Source organism: Stenella coeruleoalba (assembly GCF_951394435.1).
Source record: "Stenella coeruleoalba genome assembly, chromosome: 11".
NCBI classification, from domain to species: Eukaryota; Metazoa; Chordata; class Mammalia; order Artiodactyla; family Delphinidae; genus Stenella; species Stenella coeruleoalba.
The window spans coordinates 75,919,178-75,944,094 of NC_137157.1; the positions used below are offsets into that span (position 1 = coordinate 75,919,178).

The following is a 24,917-nucleotide window of genomic DNA, read 5'->3' on the forward strand; positions in this document are numbered from 1 at the left end:
CAAGATTATGCAATGGTGGAAAGGCAGCCTCTTCAACAAATGGTGCTGGGAAAACAGGGCAACTACATGTAAAAAAATGAAATTAGAACATTCTTTAACACGATACACAAAAATAAACTCAAAATGGATCAAAGACCTAAATGTAAGACCAGACACTATAAAACTCTTAGAGGAAAACATGCGCAGAACAATCTGACATAAATCACAGCAATATCTTCTTTGATCCACCTCCTAGAGTAATGAAAATAAAAATAAACAAATGGAACCTAATTAAACTTAAAAGCTTCTGCAGAGCAAAGCAAACCATTAACAGAACGAAAAGACAACCTGCAGAATGGACAAAAATATTTGCAAATGAAGTGACCAACAAGGGAATAGTCTCCAAAATTTACAAGCAGCTCATGCGGCTTAATATCATCCAAACAACCCAATCAAAAAATGGGCAGAAGACCTAAATAGACATTTCTCCAAAGAAGACATACAGATGGCCAAGAGGCACATGAAAAGATGTTCAACATTGCTAATTATTAGAGAAATGCAAATCAAAACTACAATGAGACATCACCTCACACCAGTCAAAATGGCTATCATCAAAAAATCTACAAACAATAAATGCTGGAGAGGGTGTGGAGAGAAGGGAACCCTCTTGCACCGTTGGTGGGAATGTGAATTGGTGAAGCCATTATGGAGAACAGTATGGAGGTTCCTTAAAAATCTAAAAATAGAGCTACCGTATGATCCTGCAGTCCCACTCCAGGGCATGTATCTGGAGAAACACATGGTCAGAATGGGTACATGCACGCCAATGTTCATTGCAGCATTGTTTACAATAGCCAAGATATGGAAGCAACCTGAATGTCCATCGACAGAGGAATGGATAAAGGAAAATGTGGTACACATATACAATGGAATATTACTCAGTAATTAAAAACAATGAAATAATGTCATTTGCAGCAACATGGATGGACCTAGAGATTGTTATGCTGAGTGAAATTAAGTCAGACTGAGTGAAGTAAGAGAAATATCATATGTTACTGCTCATATGTGGAATTTAAAAAGAACTGATACAAATGAACTTATTTAAAAAACAGAAACAGACTAACAGACTTAGGGAATGAACTTATGGTTACCGGGGGGAAGGGATAGTTAGGGAGTTTGGGATTGGCATGTACACACTGCTATATTTAAAATGGATAACCAAACACAACATTGTAAAGCCACTATACCCCAATAAAAATATGGATAACCAAGGACCTACTGTATAGCACAGGGAACTCTGCTCAATGTTATTTAAAAACCTAAATGGGAAAAAAATTTGAAGTATACATACATGTATAACTGAATCAGTTCATTGTACAACTGAAACTATCACAACACTGTTAATCAACTATAGTCCAATGTAAAATAAAGTTAAAAAAAAAAAAGAACACAATGACCAATATAATGACCACTAATATTCATAGCTTGGAACCATTGCATTGACTCGACTGGTGCTATGGTGCCAGTTCTACCAACCATTGCTTTTCTAACTGATCCTTCTACTGACATTGCTCAGGAAGGGCACAATGGCTTTTCCTATGGAAGCATGCTATTTAATATTTTGAGAAGCCCAGTCTTCTCAAGTCTTCAGAATGTATTTTTAAAACTTGTGATAAAATATACATAAGAGTTTACTATAGTTTTAATATGTGTGAACTATGTAGCATTAAGATTTTATGAAAACAACACATTTCTACTTCTAGTAGTCATAAAAGCCCAGAAACATCTGAAGAGTTATATTTTGCCTTCCTTGCAATTTCCTGAACCTAGTAAATTTTTGCTCTTCTAATGAATGAACCTGAAAATATTTACTTGTGACAGCTTAATTAACATTTCTCCTTTTAAAAACACCTTTCTAAAATGTGCTCTGTTGTGAGGGCAGGAAATGAAACACAAATCAAACTGTTTCGGATATACTTTTTAAAAAATAAATGTTTATTTCAAGTATGAAAAGTAATGTTTAGATGTTATCCAAAAATTATGTTCAGTTTAACAAGTATAAAACAAGACTCCGACAAAAAGTTTACAATTCAGTATAAAATACTTAAGAATATACTTTGACATTCACAGTGAGGATTTCTGAAAAATAAATTTTGCTAATAAGTTTTAGAAACAAAAATACAGTCCCAGAGGAAATAAGTCCTTAAGTAATGCACAGGTCTCCCTTAGGATGGATAGTTAGCATTTCAAAACAAGATTTGTATAATAATTCATTTTAAAATAATGGTAAACTTGGTTCAATAATGTCAGAATTCATGGTTTCCCTGACAAATACCATCTATTTCTTATGCCTGCTACCCACAGATAAGGTTCTCAAGCCAATTTAATTAAGTAACTTCAATGATATACATAACCTAAAATGGTAACCAAACTCTGAGAAATTTTATCACGGCAATCTGAGTATTTCCAGAAAAATAATTTGAACAGAAAGTGACAGAAATTTTCTTGTGGCAATTAGAGAACCATCAGAAGAATTAAAGTCTGAAAATTATTCTAAAGGACTGCTACCAAGACTTCTGCTTCTCTTCTCCATGTACATCTTTTTGTAGGTTTGAAACATTGCTTTTGAATCTTTTACTGGGTTTTGTAGTGTCTCAAATCCATCTGCACTGAAACTTCTCTTGGAGAGTCTTGAATTAGCCAAAACATTATCATCTAAGGAAACAAAAATTTTATTTACTTTATTACTCTTAATGTTAGTGACTAGTATACAATCAATATAAATTGAGACGGAAAACATGCGTTGTTCTCTGGGATAAAAAATTAGGGAAAGAGCTAAGTGTGACAAACTATGGCTCTTTACCTACAGAATTATAAAGTAAATACACAGGACATCTTGCCTCTCCTTTGGGGGCTGTTTTCTAACATCACCCCCATCTTTACTGCCCAGGGCTATTCTGCTCTACCTGTACGCTTGCCCAATAAAAACTCATTATTTGCATACTATTATGAACGTGACTTTCTTAACAGCCATCTAAACTAGCAATATAAAAAGCACAAACGCAAGCCAGTTACAAAGAGTAAATGGAAGGTACAGCTTGCATATTCTGGCCTTGTTATGCACTAGGTGTTCTAAGAAATATCTGTATTTTTCTGTTTCTTTAGACTATTTCAGTGCTGTTATTAGCCTCACTATCCCTTTTTTTGATGGGCCCAGCCAGCTTTTCCTTTTTCTGTGTATTTCTAGATGTGCCTCTATATCTCAGAAGCTGTTCCAATTCTGAATTCCCGTACTTCACATTCCTGCTGTAGCCACTCCTTTCTGAATAAGTTTTCTTGTACCTTTTTCTGCCTGGGTGGGTCAAGCACTCTGTCCTCTTCTTTCTTTATTTTTTTTGCTAACAGAGGCCGGCTACTCTTAATTCTTTATCTGTTTCAAATTCCTCTCCGTGCACATCAGCTTTCTGTTATGAATGCTGATACCTGAGGTGCAGCTCTAAGCTGCTTTCCGCTGGATTCTGTCACCTTCTTCTACCTCACCCTGACAGCTTCACGACTTGCTCCATCTACACTCCAACCGTTGACACCAAATTTAGGTGTTGCTTATCTAAAGTGTGTTTTTTATAGCTCTCTGGGAGTTCCAGTTCTTCAGCTTCTTCCTCTTGGTATGTTCTGTCTTTCATGATTTCCCTGAGTCTCATAAGACTTTTTTTTTTTTAATTATAATTTTATTTTTATTTATTTTTGGCTGCGTTGGGTCTTTGTCTGCACGCAGGCTCTCTCCAGTTGCAGTGAGCGGGCTCTAGGCACGTGGGCTTCAGTAGTTATGGCTCACAGGCTCTAGAGTGCAGGCTCAGCAGTTGTGGCACACGGGCTTAGTTGCTCCACAGCATGTGGGGTCTTCCCGGATCGGGGCACGAACCCATGTCCCCTGCATTGGCAGGCAGATTCTGAACCTCTGCGCTACCAGGGAAGCCCTTGTAAGACTCTTGACAGAGCTCTGGACTTGTTTCTTAGCTTTTCTCTCACCCTGCTGCATCTCTCATTGCACCTGGGCCCTGCTTTGTGTCATTTTCATAGTGATCCTGAGTACTGATGTCCCACCTTCAGTGTTTATTGCTCATCCTGTCCGCAGGTTATCTTCACGTCTGTCATTTAGCTCATGCTGCTCCCTGAGCCTCTGGTCAACCTGTGCATATATCCGTCTTCTGAGTATTTTCAGATTCAGATTCCAGTTATGCCTCCCAACTCTCTCTGAAGCAAAACTTATGGCCCTCCCTTTTTCCAAGGAACTTTCTTGCTGCAATCTCCACACCCATTTCCATCTTTCTCATATTTCACTTCCTGTGTTCCAACTTTAGGGGTGTGTTTTCTACTCTCTCACTAATTAATTTTCCCCTCTTTCCGTTGTCTTCCTGTTCTAATTAAGAGTGCACATTTCTTCTTCCTTTGATTCTTTCATTCAGGTTTCTTTTTCCCTTTATGTATCTTCAATGTATAAGCCTCCATTTCTACATGCCTGCTTACATATATTCTTTATAAGCTCTTCTCAAACTTTGTCACACTTCTTCTCTTGCTTCTCTTTATTGCTGCTCATGGCAAAATTCTGCTTCTCCCAATTTTCAAAAGACTCTTATGAACTCTTCATATTTAATTAACCCAAACTAAATTTCCTGAACCCTAGGTTCCAGTTCTCAATGCAAAACCCTAAAACACAAAATACATTCATTCCACTAATTAAAAATCAGATACTAAAAACTCTGGTTTTCTTGTTGGCCCTCAGCCCAAAACCCTTCCCAGTAAACAAACAAACAAAACCCCAAAAAACCCAAAACCACACCGAAACAAAAAACTATGAGCATCAGTCTTTCGTCATCAAAATAACTCAAATTCCACACTTAATAAACTTTGAAGACAGGGATGTGGTTCAAGTCCCTATTGAGTTACTGGCTATGTAACTTTAGCCAAATGATCTAACCCCTCATTGATAAATGGGAACATCTTTGTCTCCCTGGTTTTGAGAATTTAATTAACTAACTTGCAAATAATCTAATCTAGGGGTTGGCTAACAGGGTATGCCTGTGGGCCAAGCCCGGCCTCTAGCAAGTTTTGGTAAAGTTTAATTGGAACATAGCCCATGCTCATTCATTATTCTACAGCCATTTCTCACTGCAATGTTAGAGTATTTAGGAGAGACATTATGATTTGCAAAACCTATCTACACAGAAGAAGCATGCCAACCCCTTGTCTTAAGTCACTGTGATGAGAATTCTCTTGTTAAAAGGAAATAGATCACTACTTCTCTGTCCACAGCATGACAGAAAAAATAGGAGAATGTCTTCCTACCACTCATACAGACACTGAACTATCTTCTAAAAGAATATGGATAAAAACCAAACTTCACAATAGTTTCCATAACTGTAATCCAGCTTATATATGATAGAGTGCCAGGTAAGTAAAATAAAAACTTAAATAGACAGTTTTACCTATTTCTTGGTTGGCTTCCGGCATCCTTTTCTCCTCAGTCAAACATTTTAACCAGTCTTCTTTTGTACTTTTTATTCCTGAAACTATTTAAATATTCATTTTCAGATCTCTAGATATTGCTATTCATCTCTTTTAGTACTATAATGAAGGAAAACCATGTAAGCCTAAATTAGATTTTAGAAGGCATCAGATATATTCACACATAACTAAAAAGGGCATGGAAAAATGCTTTCTCCCCTATGACGTGCCTGAATCTCACAATTTAAAAGTTTACCTTCATTATGTAATTATGTTTCTCCCACTTGGGCTGAACACCAACACATCTCAAGATACTTAAGGGCACATGAGACAGAATGTACCTCACACTGCTGCTGCACCCACTTCCAACCAGGCCCTCAGATTCTAAGGATCTAGTTTGAAGAACCAAGTATAATCACCAGTACTTTACAAAATGAATTTTATACTCTATATACTCATATATCCCTACCAACTTCCAAGAAAAAGTACCTTATTTACATTGTAATTTTATGCACCCAAACAGATACTGTCTGAACACAGTACAGGAAAAACTACGATTTCCATTCAAATCCTTTAGTTTTCCAATCTGGGTTTCTCAACACACCGTTTTACATATACTATCCACAACCCATAAATGTTTCCTTCTACCACAAATAATGAGTCCTCTATTTTCTCCTTCCATCTTGCACTACATTGAGAATTCTGTCCTTCGGCTAACCAACAGTCATGATTTCCATTCGGGTTTGGTAACTCAACAATGGACAACACTGCTTCCAAGATCCTCCCATTGCATACTTCATGAGTAGACTAGAAGGTACCACTTCAGTGATAACACAATCACCAACTGCTTCAAAGATGACTATAAGGCAAACCACTTCCGTGTGTACAAAAAGATTTCATTAACATTACATATCTCCTAACACTTAGACCAAAATTTCAAATTCACAGGGCTTTGAAACTGCAAGTCCCAAAAGAGAATGAACAAAGGCAAGACCTGAAATAATGTACACTTGATGCTTTTCTGACTTAGCACAAAGAGTGCTAAGTCACTTCTTGGCACAAAAGGAAATCTTTGTATTTGGCAAACCTTACAATTTTATATACCTCTTACCTTTAATGTGAATGTAATATAATTTAAAATAAGTGGGACACAAACTTAAAACAAATATTGCCCAATGAACCATCAACTTACTGAGAAAACTAAATACTAAGTAAAGGCAAAATGCATTTAAGTCTCTCCTAGCTACAGGGAAGTCAGGAGAGATGCTCTGTCACTTGCTGAACTACAGTATTACAATGTTGCAGACACCATCAAAAAAAATCATACTGGACCTTGCACAGGAGCTTGCTCCTTCCTAGGAGTAGATGGCAGATCATTCTGGTCTTTAACAGGGTTTGTATTCTTAAATAGTCCATCTGGACATAATTTAAACTCCAGCATGCTTAGTTTCTCTGTGGCATCTTTCACAGGTAAAAGGGTCTTAGGTTTATTTTCTGGTCTCTTTTCTTTATTAAGCTTCCTGGGTGAACTGTCTAATTTCGTGAGACAAATGCGCTCACGTTCAGTGCATTTAAATGCAACTCTATTCAGATACAGTTTCCTTTGATCCTTTGCTTGGGAAGCCATTTGGCAGAATTCGTCATTATTTACATTACTTAAATTTTTGTCTAATTTGGTTTTATCAATCCACATTTTATCAGGTTGCTTTCCACCAACTGTTCCTTTAATATTCCTTGAAATGTATGTTTTAGACTCCTTGGAATGATGGGCTTTGAGGTTTTTACCATGGCTTGTACCAGTATTTAATGATTCCTTAGAGGTCTGTACACTGCCATTGTGTCTCTCATTTGATCTCCCACAACTTCCCACTCGCGTAGAAAGTTTATTTGATCTCATATACTGAGAATCACATGGTACATTTTTCAGGTAGTTTTTCTTTAATGTTTCTTTATGCTTCTGCCTTGATAAATACTCCTTTGGTGACAGAACTCTATTAATTTTAGAGGAGCTATCCATAGAGCCTGAGGACTTAACATTTGACACTGTCTTTTCTTTAATCCTGGCTCTTTCACCTGTGGTTGAGAAAAGGTTACAGAATTTAAATGCACCACCTCCCACATTCTTATTCTGCTCTTGTTTATCATATTTCTTCTTCTTTATCTCTGAATCAAGTATGCTCCCTTCATCTAACTTCTTTTCCAAAACTTTTTGTTTAGAGCCACCTGCTTTCAATTTTCTCTTTTCCGGTGATAATGACTGTACCAAAGAACCATTCTTCACATGCAAATCTTTATTTTTACTTGTCAAAAAACCCATCTTTGGTTTTAGTGGTCGTAAGTTTTGTGCCATGAGCTTCCTCTGCAGGCTCTCTTGAGAAAATTTTGCAGTTTTGTTAGTGGAGTGAAAAGTTACCTCATGAAATTGCAGTTTTCTTTTTCTTTTGTGACTCTGCAAAGAATCTGGCTTTTTATCACCTTTAGATAAAAAGTGACCAGATAATTCTTGTTCTGTCCTTAATGAGCTGTTATGTTCTGATTTGGATTTATCTTTTATATTCCTGTCTTGCTCTGTTTCAGGAAAATATTTTTTCTCAATTGGACAAGTCAGAGGAATCTTCAGCTGATTATTTGGAGGACTGTTAAATGCAATAGGAACATCTCTGTCAGAGGTTCTCTCTTCTTGTTTATAACCGTTAGTCTCCAAAGGAGAACGTGGATCTTTCCCTTTTTCTTCCTTTGAAGTTGAGTTCTTAGTGGAATTACACTGGCATTGAGGTACTCCTTCATAAACCATAGAGAGCCACCCCAATGCACAACAACGGACATCATCTTTTTCTGAATCCAGTATTACAGAATCACAGGTTTCTTCAACTGCATGTGCTTGTGGGTCACACTGGTTCCCTTCTTTTGTGACAGGCTTTTCTTTCTGAGGCTCTGTCAGTTTGTCTACCTCATTGGGTTGATCATCCTGTTCAGGAAATAATTCTTTCATTTGCTCTGAATTTAATATTGTAATTTGTATCTGGTCTGTTGAGTCTTTGCAGTCACAACCAGTTTTATTACAAGTTTGAGCTTTTGAGATTTGGTGTGCCATCTGTTGGACCACAAAACCTTCATGCACGTTCACAGGTTCAATACCATAGGGAAACTCTTTTAAAAGTTCTGACAGCTGATCATGTAGGTATAAGATCGATGTCTTATCTTCGAGATTCTCTTTTGTTGTAGGATCCTGGGCTGCTTCCTGAGGGTAACTATCCCACTGAATAGCAGCTGGTGAACACATATCATTAGCCATGCTTTCATTTTTAGTGATATGCTCCAAACTGCTTTCCTCTGGAATTCCACTCTTTGCTCCAATGTACTTCAAAGTCGATGGTTCTGGGGGTTGCAGTGACTCTGACTGATCAGTTATTTTATGTGAAACATCTGTGCACTGTACAAAATTATCTTTTTGAAAGTCATCGTCTTTATTCTCAGTGATATTGTCAAATTGTTCATTTTGTCTACTGTTCATTACTTGGTGATTGGGTAGAGCTTTCTGTGGCTCAACCTTTTGCAAAGAGGGCAAGCTGAATATCTCTGCTATTTGGGAATTATAAGAGGTATCACCTTCAACAAGAGAACAAATACTGCCAATCTGTAATACATCTCTGCCCACAATATCACTGTCCTTTGATAGATATGAGGTTTGCTGATCACTCACAGGATACTGGATATCTGGTTCTAATTTGTTATGCTTTCCTTGATTGGTATTAGGGGTGACTTCTGAATTAGTATTAGTTGACTCACTTTGCTTATCCTTCTGAATTAGTGGGAAAATCTTGGTGCTTGTGGTACTTGTCACTGGTTCATTAACGTTCAAAGCAGCAGTATTTTCTGAGGATTTGTTTTGTAAGCTACAAACACTGCCTTCTTTAATAACTGGATACATTGTTTCAGGTAAAGCTTCAGGTGTTATACCTTTGACAGACAATGTTTTGACATCTGAAAGAATTAAGGGTGATACTACAGCAATCCCCTTTGTAGTAGTTGCTCCTGAAGACTCATAATTCTGTGCTACCGTTGATAAAACTGTGTCTTGTGAGCTGTTTACAATTTTATTCTGAGAATTTACCACAGCTGAAAATGGACTCTTCTCACAGATGTCCGCAGGCTTTGAAATTCCAACTGCTGCTGTGGGTTTTTTTGACTCATTACACTGTTTTTCTTCCGTAGGTTCTGAAGGTTGCTTTTTCCACAAAGACAGACATGTTGCTAGCAAGTCCATGGAAAAGTGAGAGTCACTTTTAGAAGACATTCCATTGAAGGATTTATGCTCAAAGCAAGAAGAGTTGTTTGATATCTTGGCATTTATATTACAAGTAGTTGGAGTACCTGGAGTTTCCATGGTTTTCAAATTCACTTGGTTACCAGTGTTCTGGATATTTGGATTCATTTCAAAACTATGCAGTTTAGAATCATGAATACGTTCATTAGTATCTTTTAATAATTTCTTCTGAGTTTTATTTCCAGATGCAAGTAAACTGAGAATCAGCCTATTTTTATTTGGATACTTTGAAACATATTCCTCAAAGGATGTAGACTGAGGAAGAGAAGTTGCTTCAGAATTTGTTGGCACATTTTGTGCAACGTTGACTAAATTTCCTGATGAAAACTGGGTGTTATTTAATATTGCCTGGGTAATCTCAACAGTTGACGTCTTTAAAGAACTCACAACTTGCGAACAGCCAGAATTTAGTAAAACAGAACTGACTTGGTTAAAATTTCTGTCCTGAAGGTTGGAATTCAATGTATTGTGTGTTCTATTTGTTTCTTCTGCAGATTCCATTACTGTTGGTGGTTTATCCTCCACAGTATATGGAGGGCCTAGGGTTACCTGTGGTCCAGACTGGATTTTGGCAGTTTGTTTCAGAGACAACCCACAATTTTGAGCTGATTCACTGTAAGAGGTATTAGTTGTTTTAATACAACCTGCTGCCATCAGAAGATTTTTATTAATTTTAATTTTCCTTGCAAGGTCCGAAAACTTCTTTTTTATTTCTACTAATGTTTTAATATCCCTCACTAACTTTTCTTTTGTGGCACTTGTGTCCAGTACTTGATTTGAAGTTAGATTTTGAGAATCCACTCTTTTCTCTTGATTATTTTGAGTAAGAGCCTGAACACCATCCACGTAAGATCTAACAGGTTCATTAAAAGGCTGATTGATATTTACTCTCAAGTTACAGGAATTTCCCATTGTGCTGAAATTTTCATTAAGGTTTTGCCACTGCTGCTGAAAGCCTCTACAAAAGTCTTTCCTCATTTCAGGTAAGTGCATTTCTTGACTCTGAGGAACTTCCATAGAAGTGTGTTTAACAACATGCTGAGTACTTTGCAGAGGCTGGCTTGCATACCTACAGTCATAAGGAGGAGGAGGTCTTCTGTCAGTTTGAGTAACCGCATATTGATATGACGGTACAGTTGCAATCTGCTTTGACTGTAAAGTCAGGGCAGGATTTGGAGATTGACTATTTTTAACTTGTGATGATACAGATGACATAGGGGTTTGTTTCTGAAGAGTAGGCTCCGGCAAAAAGCTTCGTGATGAGTAACTATATTGCTTTGGAAGGGGCCTGTAATCTGGGTAAGTCAATCCACTGGATGCACACTGCTGTGCCCAATCAACCTGTTGCTCTGATACAGGTAGGTTAAGTCTCGGGTTTCCTTGGTAAGTTATAGGAACTCTTCCGGAATTAGAAGGGATCATTTGTAGTTGCATGGAATAGGTATCTGATGTTAGAAATTGATTCTGTAGTGCACGTACATTGGGCGTATTCGTTCCTAAACCAGTCTGATGAGATATAGTTGCCCCTGTATGAGAAAGCATAGAATTCCTCATTGGTGAGTTCAACCATACATCCTGTGTAACTCCTGAAGACATTTGCAAATCGTGATTTGGTTGTTTGGGTCCTTTAACATTTGCATATGTTATTCTTTCTACTGAAGTTTGTGAGGTCACAATGGTCCCACTATGCATATCAGAAATAGGGATTTGTTGAGGAGTTTTATAGTTTCTGATGTTGAGCAGCGGCTGTGAAACTGGATTTAAATTACTGAGAAATAGGCACGGTTCTTGGTTACTTCCAGGATGGTTTAAAGAACTTTGAGATGCTGTGGTAAGTGTGTTTACTAAAGTTTGCTCCAAAAAAGATGCCTGTTTTTTAGGATACTGTGGTGGTAAGGTGACACTCTCTGATTTTGCATTCCAGTTCATTGTTGATTTGATGCAGTAGCAGTGTATTAAAAGCCAGCTGTTTTGAATGTCAGGAATCTGTAGGAAATAAAGATCTTTTATTAAAAATCTGTTTTGCCAGGTCAGAATTTCTAAGATAATTTTCTTAGTTTACCTTATCACCAATGCTGACTGTGTCTAGCAAAATTCCTGAAACCTCAGACTAGAGAAAGCTTCATCTTTGATTTGGATAAGAGGAACAGCAGAGGAAGATGTAATAATAAATATGGCAAATGTCAATAAAATTTTCTGGTGTGTTCAACAGAAATTCATTCCACCCAATATAGTTAGTATTTTGTTTGTTACACTTAAGAGACAATTACTTTCTGCATTTACTTATTTTAACTAGCTCTTTATTCTAAGTAACCCATGATCACTGTAAAAAATAAAATTAAAAAAAATCAAGCATATAGTAAGAAGCCCTTACTACTGTCCATCTCCAATATCTAACTCCCTAGGGGTACCTACTGTTACCTTTCTTTCAGAAAATTTCTATATATAAAAAAACACCAATACATAGATAAAACCTCATCTATTAAGACAAACGGAGTCCTACCAAACATGCTGTCTACACAGTTAGCCTCATTTTCATTACTATATCTAGGATATCTTATCATTTCAACTACACATAATCTATCTCACTGTCTGCATAACATTCCACTTTCTGTGTATATCACCATTTAACCATTTCTCTATTGACGGACATTTGGTTTTCTTAAGTTTTTGCACTTATAAACTATCCTATACTAAGAATTCTTGTATTTATGCTTTTATATTTGTGCTGTTTCTGGAAATTCCTACAAGTGAAATCATTATGTCAAAAGACACTAAAATTATTTTCATAAGCAGTGACAAACTGCCTTCCAAAAAGACTGAAATAATTTATACTCTCACCAACAGTACAGGGACATATCTAAAAACGGACAAATCTGACTTAAACGTATTGACGTAATACGTAATACTTGACTTAAACGTATTAATAGTATACCAAACAACTGCAGAATACACATTCTTTCCAATGCACATGGAATTTTTACCGGTACTGACCATATGGCTAGGCCATAAGCAAATCTCATTTTTGAAGGATTACAATAATTCAGATCAATTCACAGTGGAATTAATCTAGAAATTGTAGAAAAAGGACCTAGGAAACTGCCAAATAATTAAGAAATAAAGAATGCAGTAAGCTCTGGTGTCTTTTCCTCTAATTATCCAATAGGATACCAGACCTATTGAATCAGACCCCACCCTTATGACCTCATTTACCTTAATTACCTCTCTAAAGGCCCCATCTCTAAAAATAGTCACACTGGAGGTCAGAGCTTCAACATATGCATTTGGTGGCGGGGGGGGGGGGGGGGGGGGGGGGGGGGGGGATGACAAGACACACAGTTCATTCAGTCCATAATGGGCTCCCAACCCCATGTTAACATATGACTTGAGGATAATTTATAACATTAAATAGACTTATTTAGAAGAAGACTGGGAAACAATCTCTGTATTTATCATACAAAGTTAAAAATAAGTTAATCCAAGGAAAAGACAGTGAAATAAAATGAGAACAGAGATTCAGTAAGTCACAAGTTGGTAACAAATAAAACTCAATAAGCCTCTGACAACACTGATCATCATAAAAAAAAAAAAACCCACTGTATTGGGAAAAGAGGCTATCACTGATCTTACAGACATTAAAACGGTAATGTATATATCTTGAGTTCCAAACATTTAAAATTTAGGGGGAATGGAGAAATTCCTTGAAAAAACATACCCTAACATCTATAATTAAATATCTTCACAAAGAAAACAGCAGGGCCGTGTGGCTGTACTGGAATGTTCTACCATTTATGGAAGAGATAATCTAATATAACCTCTTTAAAAGGATAAAAGAGGGAACACTTCATAGCTTATTTACTGAGCCTATCATACCAAAGCTGAAAAGAAAGACAATTAAGAAGCCAATCTCACAGAAACAAACACAAAAGTCCTGAACAAAATGTTAGCAAACCAAATGGGGTGATACATGAAAAAGATAACATCATGATCAAACTGAGTTTATTTCAGGAATACAAGTTTGTCATTGAAAATTAATCAAAGTAATTACATTAAAATTATTTTAAAAATCATATGATCATTTCAACAGATCCAAGAACTTTTGATAAAATTCAATTAAAATTCATTAAAAGAACAATTGTATAAAACCAAGAATAGAAAGAAGTTTCCTTAATTTTGATAAATGGTAATTTCAAAAATTCAGACCAACAACAGTAATATTATTAATAATAATAGATAACTTAAGTAAAGATGCCACTATCACCCACTTCTATTCATTGTTTTACTGGAGATCCTAGAAAGTATAAGAATTGTGAAGGAAAATATAAAGCAGACTATTAAGAGACGTTATGTAGAAAATCCAAAACAATCTGTAGATCTTTTAGATCTATTACATGATGGATCATAGTGTACTCAAACTAGATTGAAGAAGGCACATGTTACCATGTGTTTGATTTGTTGATGTGACTCTTGTGAATTATATATATATGTTTATTTATGTATTTGCTCATAAATACAGTAGAAGCGAGCCTTTTGAGGCCTGGTGTCAAGCATGAAATAAAGCCGTGACTAGAAACTGACTCCATGACTTCAGAGGTTTCATTTTTTGTCATTGCTGTACCTGAGCCAAGACTGATCTGTGCATGCTGGTAGGAAGAGGCAGAAATTTGGGGGATCTCCTGCCAAGGTGACACAGGTGGCATTAGAAACCTCCCCCTCCCAAACTGAACATCTGATCTTGGAGATAATGTGCTCCTGGGACTATAAAATTAGGTGAGCTGGGACTGTTTGCATTTGAGACAAGTGTTGCTGTATCCTCATCTCTTGTCGAGGATCCATTCACCAAGGCATTGGCCACCAGAGGCTTTGCCTGAATGGACGGTCTTCACCTCATCCCTTGTGACCCAGCAGTAATCCAGACCTGCTTGAGTGCCTTGCTGAGGAGACTAGTGTCTTGGACCAACTGGACTTTTCTATTATGGATGCATGCATGGACTTGGTTCGTTACAAGCACTTCGTGCTCAAAGTGGTTTTAACTTTCATTCTGCATTTTTAGATACGTTTTTGCTTTCTATTTCTCTGCTTGCTTCTTCTCACTTATGTGAAAGTCAAAGTCATTGGTGAACTCTACGTTTGTCCTGACCTGTCATTTGATTAAGGTAGTAAAGAAACCGCCCTCTCTTTGAGAGTTTAATTTGTCGGGGAGCCAGATCACCCTTGTCCAGCATGACAGCATGCACATTTTGGTTTAAAAACAGGTCCCAAGGAGAAAGATCTGTATATTCCTCACATGCTTTCTCCCAGGAAAGCTCCTTAATAAGACAACTGATCAGGGTGAAGTATAATACAAAGTAAAAAGCAGTACTACCAAGTAGCAGTATTACAAAAGAGTTAATGATAAATTCCCAATAATTTGCCCTATTTCTTATGTGAGCTTGGGGGTGGGAGGCTGCTACAGACTGAATTCTGTTCCCTCAAAATTTATGTTTAAGTCCAATTCACTATATTTGGAGATAGGACCTTGAGTGAGGCAATTAAGGTTAAATGAGGTCATAAGGGTGGGGCCTTAATCCAACAGGACTAGTGTCCTTATAAGAGAGACAACCAGGTGTATACACACACAGGAAAGACCATCTGAGGAGACACAGAGAAGGTAGCTGTGTGCAAGCCAATGAGAGAGACCTCAGGAGAAACCAAACACATTGATCTCAGACTTCCAGACTCTAGACCTGCAGAAATTTATTGTTTAAGCCACCCAAGCTGTGGTTATTTTGTTAGGGCAGCCCTGCAGACTAACACAGAGATTATGGGTAGGAAGAGAAATAATTACAAATAATTACAAATAATTACAAATAATTACAAATAATTTGGGGTTGTTGGGTTTTTACCCCCTCTCTCTCCTTTGCTGGCATAGAAAAAAAGTGAATCCTGGAAAACCAACCTTGAACTACCTAAATTAAAAGGAGAGAATTAAGGGATCTCCGTGGCAGTCCAGTAGTTAAGATCCCACACTTCCACTGCAGGGGGCGCTGGTTTCATCTCTGGTCGGGGAACTAAGATCCCACATGACACTTGCTGCAGCCAAAAAAAACCCAGAACAAAACAGAAAAGACCTTTTTCCTGACTGCAGCCTCTACTTTTAGATACAATGTATTCTTAGACCTTCTGAAGATATATTTTAATGGAGATAACCAGAGACAGGATTTCCATGGTCTATCATTTAATTTTTTCTTGGAAAAATTAACTCTTTTGCCCCCAAATTTGCACCCTGCCCTCTTATCTCCCCTCACCTGTGACAGCCATGGCATTTACCTAACAAATTCCAGCTATGGCTGAACTTAAGAACCTCTCTGCACAGGAGTAGCCAAAGTTTTTGGGGAAAAAACACACAAGCCAACAAAATGAGTTTACACATTGCACATATCCACAGTGCATGACAATTCTACTTCATTTTGTTGAAATTTTATTTATATTGAAGTAATTTAATTTTTCCATTCTTCTCCCCTCCCACCACCCCAACCCATACACATGCTCCCCCTACTCAGCTGCTTATATTTCAGAGGGAAAAAAATTGCACTACCTATCATCCTCCCGTCACCAAATCTATAAGACAGAGCCTTGTAAATGAAGTCTGTACTTATAGTATCAAATCTCTACATTTAAAATCCTGCTCCCAGGAATCCCCTGGTGGTCCAGTGGTTAGGACTAAGTGCTTTGACTGCTATGGGTCCGGGTTCGATGCCTGGTCAGGGAACTAAGATTCTGCAAGCCGCGCAGCACAGTCAAAAAACAAAAAAGAGAGAGAGAGAGAGAGAGAAAATCCCACTCCCTTTCCCTGTATTCCCAGTATCAACCTGTCTCTAACTGGATTAAGTCAGTTACACATACACAGGCACACACACACATGCACATACGCCAGGATTACTGGTACTCAAAAAACACAACAAATAACCTCACTGGGCCCTACATTATTCAGCTCTCTACTCCCCCCCCACACACCAGTGACAGTCTTTTAACTTGGTTAAAAATCACAAATATAACAAATCAGATGTTAAATGCTTAAGACCTTTAAAGGTGAAAACAAATATGATTTTTTTAAAAGTAATTTGTGGGACTTCCCTGGTAGTCCAGTGGGTAAGACTCCAACAGGCTCCCAATGCAGGGGGCGGGGGTTCAATCCCTGATTGGGGAACTAGATCCCACATGCATGCCACAGCTAAGAAGTCTACATGTCACAACTAAGACCTGGCACAGCCAAAATTAAATACATATTAAAAAAAAAAATAAAGGTGGGACTTCCCTGGTGGCACAGTAGTTAAGAATCCGCCTACCAATGCAGGGGACAAAGGTTCAATCCCTGGTCTGGGAACATCCCACATGCCATGGAGCAACTAAGCCCACGCGCCACAACTACTGAACCTGTGTTCTAGAGCCCATGAGCCAACACTACTAAAGCCCACGTGCCTAGAGCCACCCTCCACAACAAAAGAAGCCACTGCAATGAGAAGCCCCGTGCACCGCAACAAAGAGTAGGCCCCACTCGCCACAACTAGAGAAAGCCCACACGCAGCAACAAAGACCCAATGCAGCCAAAAATAAATAAAATAAAATAAAGTAATTTGTGATTCCATAAAATAAAAAAATATACTGAAAAATTATTAAAGAAGTTAAAATGCTACATTACAAAATATTCACTTAATGCAAAAGAAAACAGTGAGGGACAAAAAGATATGAGACAGAAAATAAAAAGTACAAACAGGAGATGTAAATCCAACTATATCATAATAACATTAAAAGTGAGTGGATTGGGCTTCCCTGGTGGAGCAGTGGTTGAGAGTCCGCCTGCCGATGCAGGGGACGCGGGTTCGTGCCCCGGTCCGGGAAGATCCCACGTGCCGTGGAGCGGCTGGGCCCGTGAGCCGTGGCCACTGAGCCTGCGCGTCCAGAACCTGTGCTCCGTAACGGGAGAGACCGCAACAGTGAGAGGCCCGCGTACCGCAAAAACAAAAACAACAAAAAAAAAGTGAGTGGATTAAACAATCCAAATGACAATGTCAGACTATATTTTTTAAAAATGGCTAGCTAACTATATGCTGTCTCCAATAGGCATACCTTTGAGTCAAAGATAAAAACAGATTGAAAATAAAAGGATAAAAAAAGAGGGACTTCCCTGGTATTCCAGCAGTTAAGACTCTGCACTCCTAATGCAGGGACTCAGGTGTGGTCAGAGAACTAGATCTCACATGCCACAACTAAAAGATCCCACTTGTTGCAACTAAAGATCCCACATGCCACAACAAAGATCCCTTGAGCTGCAACCAACACCCGGCACAGCCAAATAAATAAATAAATAAATTTTAAAAAAGGATTAAAAAATCGATATTAGGCATACAATAGTCACAATAAAGGGAGAATGACTATACTAATTTTCAGAAAAAATACACTAAAACAATGTTACTAAAGAGGGACTTTTTATAACCATAAAAGGGTCAGTCCACCAAGCAAGATATAACAACTATAAATATATATGCACTTAAGAGAGCATTAAGGGCTTCCTTGGTGGTGCAGTGGTTAAGAATATGCCTGCCAATGCAAGGGACACGGGTTCAAGCCCTGGTCCGGGAAGATCCCACATGCCTCGGAGCGACTGGGCCCGTGCACCACAACTACTGAGCCTGTGACCCACAACTACTGAGCCCGTGTGCTACAACTACTGAAGCCCACACACCTAGAGCTGGTGCTCCACAACAGGAGAGGCCACCACAATGAGAAGCCCGCGTGCAGCCACGAAGACCCAACGCAGCCAAAAGTAAAATAAATAAATAAAATTAAATTTAAAAAAAGAGAGAGAGCATTAAAATACAAGAAGTAGGGACCTTCCCTGGTGGTGCAGTAGTTAAGAATCCACCTGCCAATGCAGGAACACGGGTTCAAGCCCTGATCTTGGAAGATCCCAAATGCTGCGGAGCAACTAAGCCCATGTGCCACAACTACTAAGCCTGCGCTCCAGAGCTCGTGAGCCACAACTACTGAAGCCCACACACCTAGAATCCATGCTCTGCAACGAGAAGCCACCACAATGAGAAGGCCGCTCACCATAACGAAGAGCAGCCCCCGCTCTCTGCAACTAGAGAAAGCCCATGCAGCAACGAAGACCCAATGCAGCCAAAAATATTTTAAAAATGAATAAATTTATATAAAAAAAATACAAGAAGCAAAACACAAAGTGAAAAATAGGCAATTCACCAAGAGTCAAAGACTTCAATTCCCCACTTTCAATAGTGAACAGAATTGGCGGGAGGGGGGGGGGCGGTAAAAAAAAAAAATCTACAAGGAAATAGGAGTTTTCAACATATTATATACACCCACATTTCTAGTTTCCAGTGCAGATTAAAAAAAAAAAAATCAAAAAACTGGAGTACTTTAGGTTGCAGGTTAGTGCACAATTGTCCATTGGCTGCTTTGTAGTTTTAAGGTTCTCTCCTCTCTGGCATTTACTATGGTTTGGATCCAATAGTTCATGTACTCTTGTCAAGTGGCAAAAGGGTCAGCAAGCAGCCCAGTGACAGGTGTATGTGCCAGCAAGCTATGAAAGCACTGGACTCTTATATTCTGTTGTGGGGAATCTTCCTAACTGTGAATAGGTATAGGCAAATTAGCAAACTGTAAATAATGATCCTTGATATAGCCACACAAAATTTGGCTCTACTAACCCACCCATCTGGCTGTAGGCTTTATGGTTTGGAGAACAAGCAATACTAATATGTTGATGCTGATGAACTGTGGTGGCCCTCACTGGGAAGGGAGGCAAGCAGCCCGGGTGTGTTGACATTGATAAAGTGCTATGGTCTACACTGGGGGGATTTAGAGTCATAATTAATATACTCCTATTCCAAAGAGAGAGTCCATAGAGGCTTCCTGTGTGTCATCACAAAAACAGTCTTTTAAAATTTTTAATTAAAAAAAACCCCTAAAGTCTATCTTTAGGTCTGACAGTCTCTGGATTGAAATCTTATATATATTATTACTATTACTTCCTATGAGAAAAGTGGGAAGAAAGCAAGTCACTAAAATCCATGGCATAGGAAGTTGTAAATAGCAAGTTGTAAACTGTGAAATTAAGATGAATTAGTGAAGCTGGAAAAAAAGGGAAGTGAATGGCTGCAGTAGACTATAAATGTAACAATGCATGTGGATTTTCACATAAAATCTTCATAAAGATCTTACTAACGTTAAGAAAAGGCTTGTGTTTTTTTTATTTTAAAATATTCTATATCCATACAATGCAAATATGGTTTAACTGGAAAGCCTCCTTTATTTGACGTCAGCCTTATTACAGAAAATTACAAACCAAAAAATAACCTAAAAATCATACCTTTGAAGAATAATCATATTAATATCTATCTTCAACACAAATGCACAAGTACTTACAACCACCAAGAGAAAAAACTCTACTGAAATGGACCTATTATATTATGGTTTGCCATGGCCAGGCTTACTTTAGGCCAAAGTAGTAAGAAACAGAACATGAAAGGGCAAATTAAGCCACATCAAGAATTTTTTTATATGCAAGGGTAACCATTAATTTATCAAAGAAACTGGAACATTATTATAGTGAAAGACAATGCTATTAAAAGCCAAGTGATAGGCTTTTAAAAAGACTGTCTTGGGGGCTTCCCTGGTGGCGCAGTGGTTGAGAGTCCGCCTGCTGATGCAGGGGACACGGGTTCGGGCCCCGGTCTGGGAAGATCCCACATGCTGCGGAGCGGCTGGGCCCGTGAGCCATGGCCATGGCCGCTGAGCCTGTGCTCCACAACAGGAGAGGCCGCAACAGTGAGAGGCCTGCGTACCGCAAAAAAAAAAAAGACTGTCTCAGGGCAAAGCAAAAGATGCATATCTAGGGATTTCCCTGGCAGAACAGTGGTTAAGACTCTGGGTGTCCACTGCAGGGGCCACGGGTTCCATCCCTGGTCAGGGAACTAGTATGCAGCGTGGCATGGCCCGGAAATTTAAAAAAAAAAAAAAAAAAAAAAGATGCATATCTAGACAGTTGTCTAGCAGGCTTCGATAAATGTTTGTCAAATGAATAAACGTTATCTATAACTGCTGAACACCAAGTTAAACAGAAGTCCCTATTTAAACCTGCAAATGGGAAAAAGTCTCCACCCCTCCCTTCACATCTGTGTCAACCATAAACATTACATGATTTCATCTGTAAGCATTTCAGTACCTCAAAAATACAAGATTTCTTAAAAAGTATAGTACTCTTCTCATACCTGAAAAAAACATATATCTCTTCTGGTATTTTAAATTGGAACCTTCCCTTATGTCTTTAGTTCCACTTCTAATGTGTTTATTTGGAGGGTCCACTGATGTGAATAAATTGAGGAAAAACCAGTATTTTTCATTGCAAAACTCATCTCCAATGGAAAAAGCTATAGATTCTTCTTTAAAATCAACAAAACCACAAATACCAACACGTAAGTGGTAAAACCCACTTCTGAGGAATTCCTAAAGTATCAAGATTTACTCAACCTATTCCAGCTCTGACTTTTTGTGTCCTTAGTCCTAAGAGAAATAAGGCTTTTATCAGTCCTTGAATTAGGCTTTCAAGAATAGACTACCCTAAATTCTACCTTTATAACACAACTTATAAATAGTAACAGCTAACACTTGAAAATTTATGTCAAGAACTGTTTTGAATAAATACATTTAATGGTCACAACAAATGCACGAAGCCAAGCAGTCCTAAGCAGGAGCGCCGCGGCTGGCAGGGCCACTATCCCAGCTGTTAGGTCGGCTCTCTACACTGCTGCAGATAGAAAGGAGACAAGACTGAATGGATTCCTATGTAGTTTTTTACCCACTCAAACAGCAAAACCAACTTCAGTGTCCCTAGTCCCACTAGGTAATACCAAGGCGGATGAGAACTGTAAACCGCAGTCATTTCATAGCCTGCACTTACACCCCAAGGGAAGGGAGGCTGTCAAGTCTTGAGTGCAAGTGGAACTAGGGAGAAAGAGAAACCACACTGTGGCATTTCTCAGGAGGCTGCCAGGAGGACCTGTGGGGTGTCCTGCCAAGGTGTGGGTCAGACTGAGATTAAGCTAAGCTTTGCCTGTGAGACTTTTAAAGGAAAAGAAAGGTCATCAGAGCCCCATGGTGAAGTTGTTCACCTACATGTCTACTCTCCAATCTTTCAGGTACCTAGCTCCAAATTCGATACAGAAGCACAGGCCAACACAATCAGATACGCTACTTAATTATACTTCCTCTTAGGTAACACTGGGTAAGAGTGACTAGACAGTGACTCTCAGCAGGATGAGCAGGCCACAACCAGGTTCCCCATATGTCCCAGATGCCATCAAGGTTCACCAGTCAGAGCAACACGGCTTTCTCCTGGGAGAAGGGAGAAGCGGGAATAAATCGCTCTCATTTTCCCGATTGATTAATCTCGGTACAGCATGAGGTGTTGGCACTCATCATGATGGGCAGCAGGCAATTCAGAGCAATGCGATGATCACTGGGGCTAGAAAGTTTACACTAGTTTGTTGTGTCTTATATAGTAGAGGTCAGACAAATTGCAGACCACCTTTTCTAGGTGTATTATTCCCTAAAGTGGGAACTAAAGATCACAGAGCACACACAAGAAGAAGTCAGTTATCCTTCCTTGGAGTTCTGCCAAGCAACTCATTTGGACCCTCGAGGTTCCCACCTCAAGGAAACATGACCCATTAGAGGGGCAGTGGTCTCAAGTATCTGGAAATCCCTGACAACTGCCTCAAGTAGAGATGATTAATATTTGGTAGGCACGTATAAGCTACTTAACAATACTCTATTGGGGTACAAACTGCATTAGGAAAAAGGCATCACTTATTACAATAGGAATGAGGCAATTCTGTGCCTCTTGAGGTAGACAAACTCCCTGAGTAGAAGTGAACAGTTCCCATAAAGTATGCTGAAATGCCTCTGAAGAGAAATCTGATAAAAATCTCCTCCCTGTTAGTTACCACTGTCATAATAGGCGCATTACAGTGTTTGCTCTGGTAGTCCCAGGTTGTTGACAGGATTCCAAGAACTACAACAGAGGCATTTTGTTGTCATGGGGTTAAGATTCAGATTCTATAAAACTGGAGGTTAAGATTAATGATGCAAAGAGACCTCAAGTACCAGAAGAAACATATAGGACAAAATATACCTTCTTGTCAGCAGGGTCAAGTAAAGGATGACAGATCTAGCAAGCAGTTAAATTCAGAGCCATAACTACAGTCTAAAAAATGTACACAAGAGGGTTCTAATCAGGAAACCATGAGAAATCATGACTAATAGGATGAGGTATTCGGGCCTTTGCCCAAGGACACAGCTCCAAGGACATCCACTCCCAAAGTCAGCAGCTGCTGAGTTTCTAAGTGTCCCTAGATTAAGATCTTCCATTGGCCTGTAGTTATACTGAAGATGATGGCAACAGTCTGGAGTAAATTAGATTAATGGTTTCCGAGCGCCCCCTACCCCCATGATCAGTACTGTCTTCCTTCCCCACCAGCATAGGGGAGCCATTCAAGTTCTGCTGGATGAGAAGGAATGCCCACCATTCAGCTGTAAATAATCCCGTGCTCTAAGCCACGCTAGCCACAACACTTTGCCCAATGACATGATCATATAGAAGGAAAATGTAAAAACTGATAGAAATTGTAGCAGTGAATCTTTAGGAGCATAATGAAAGAGTGACCTACTGAAGATGAATTTCTGTCATCCAATAAACATCCTTCAACTACTTCAACTAAAGTAACATGTAGCAAGAAACTGAATGCAGAAGCAGATGTAAGAATCCAACTATTAACCAGACATTAAAGAGATTTGCAAAAATACAAAACAATGCCACTCTTTTCACTAGTGTTTTGTGTTGTTTTGGAAAACATTTATATTAACATGTAAGGATTTACTGCGGTTTTTTAAATTATTATTCATTTATTTATTTTTGGCTGCGTTGGGTCTTTGTTGCTGAGCGCAGGCTTTCTCTAGTTGCGGCGAGTGCGGGGTACTCTTCATTGCAGCGCGCAGGCTTCTCATTGTGGTGGCTTCTCTTGTTGCGGAACACGGGCTCTACGCATGCGGGCTTCAGTAGTTGTGGCACATGGGCTCAGTAGTTGTGGCTCGCGGGCTCTAGAGTGCCCGCTCAGTAGTTGTGGTACATGGGCTTAGTTGCTCCACAGCATGTGGGACCTTCCTGGACCAGGGCTCGAACCCGTGGTTCCTGCATTGGCAGGCGGATTCTTAACCACTGCGCCAACCAGGGAAGTCCTACTGTTATTTTTAAATAAAATAGTTTTTAAAAATTCCTGTTTCAGTCTTTAATGCAGTAAATGTTGATGTAACCTACATAAACAAATGTTCTTTAGGGTCTTTAAGAATTTTTACTGTATATAATTGCTTCCTGAGACCATGTGTTCCTGCAGTCTCCAGCTGCAGAGAAAGCATGTCCATGCAGCTCTCAATGGAGGGAGAATCTGGAAGCACACACCTGACTTCTATGGACTTTGCCTATGCACATCTTCTTCCTGTTGGTCCTATACTGTATCCTTTGTGGTCATAAACTTTAGCCACAAGAATACAAAAAGAGAGAATACTAAACTCAGGAATAAGGACATTACTACCAACCTTACATTTAAAAAGAGACACTATGAACAACTGTATCAGATCATTTGGATGAAAAGGACAAACCCCTGTGATACTGTAATTTATAAAAAGAAATACATTATTAGGTCTTCATCCCCATTTCTGGCACAAAGCTCCTAAAACCCTCGGATTTTCCTTAGTGAGAGTGATAAAGGTGCCTTGTTATGTCACTGAGGTGACTTTCTGACTGCACCTAAGGATGTAGGCTGGGTGCCAGGAGAACCAACCAGATGATTTTGTAACACAGCAGGACCCTATGGGGCCTTCCTGCGACAGGCCTTCCCCCATATCCTCTGCTTTAGCTCCTCTCTGAAGTACCTAGATAATAGTATTTGATGCAAATTTCCTGAGTTGTTGGACAAACTACATGATGATCATGAGCACGTATCCCCAGGCCTTCTGGAACCGAGGGACTGATAAGGTTAACCCCTGT

General features: G+C 38.9%; 1 protein-coding gene across 6 annotated transcripts in view; it reads right to left on the bottom strand.

Moving 5' to 3' along the window:
- Positions 1 to 193: 193 nt before the first annotated feature.
- RESF1 (retroelement silencing factor 1) overlaps positions 194 to 24,917 on the bottom strand; it is a 40,353-nt gene continuing 15,629 nt past the window's right edge. For 4 of the 6 annotated variants that reach the window (XM_079938014.1, XM_079938013.1, XM_079938016.1 and 1 more), the window contains exons 3-5: positions 6,817 to 11,797; positions 5,466 to 5,549; positions 194 to 2,694 (exon numbers count right to left, since the gene is read on the bottom strand). In XM_079938014.1, coding sequence (XP_079794140.1) covers positions 2,528 to 2,694; positions 5,466 to 5,549; positions 6,817 to 11,740 — 5,175 coding nt within the window. In that variant the 5' untranslated portion in view covers positions 11,741 to 11,797 and the 3' untranslated portion in view covers positions 194 to 2,527. Of the gene's footprint in view, positions 2,695 to 5,465; positions 5,605 to 6,816; positions 11,798 to 24,917 lie in introns of those variants that run through there. The other 2 variants (XR_013830617.1, XM_079938017.1) reach the window with 2 other exon arrangements.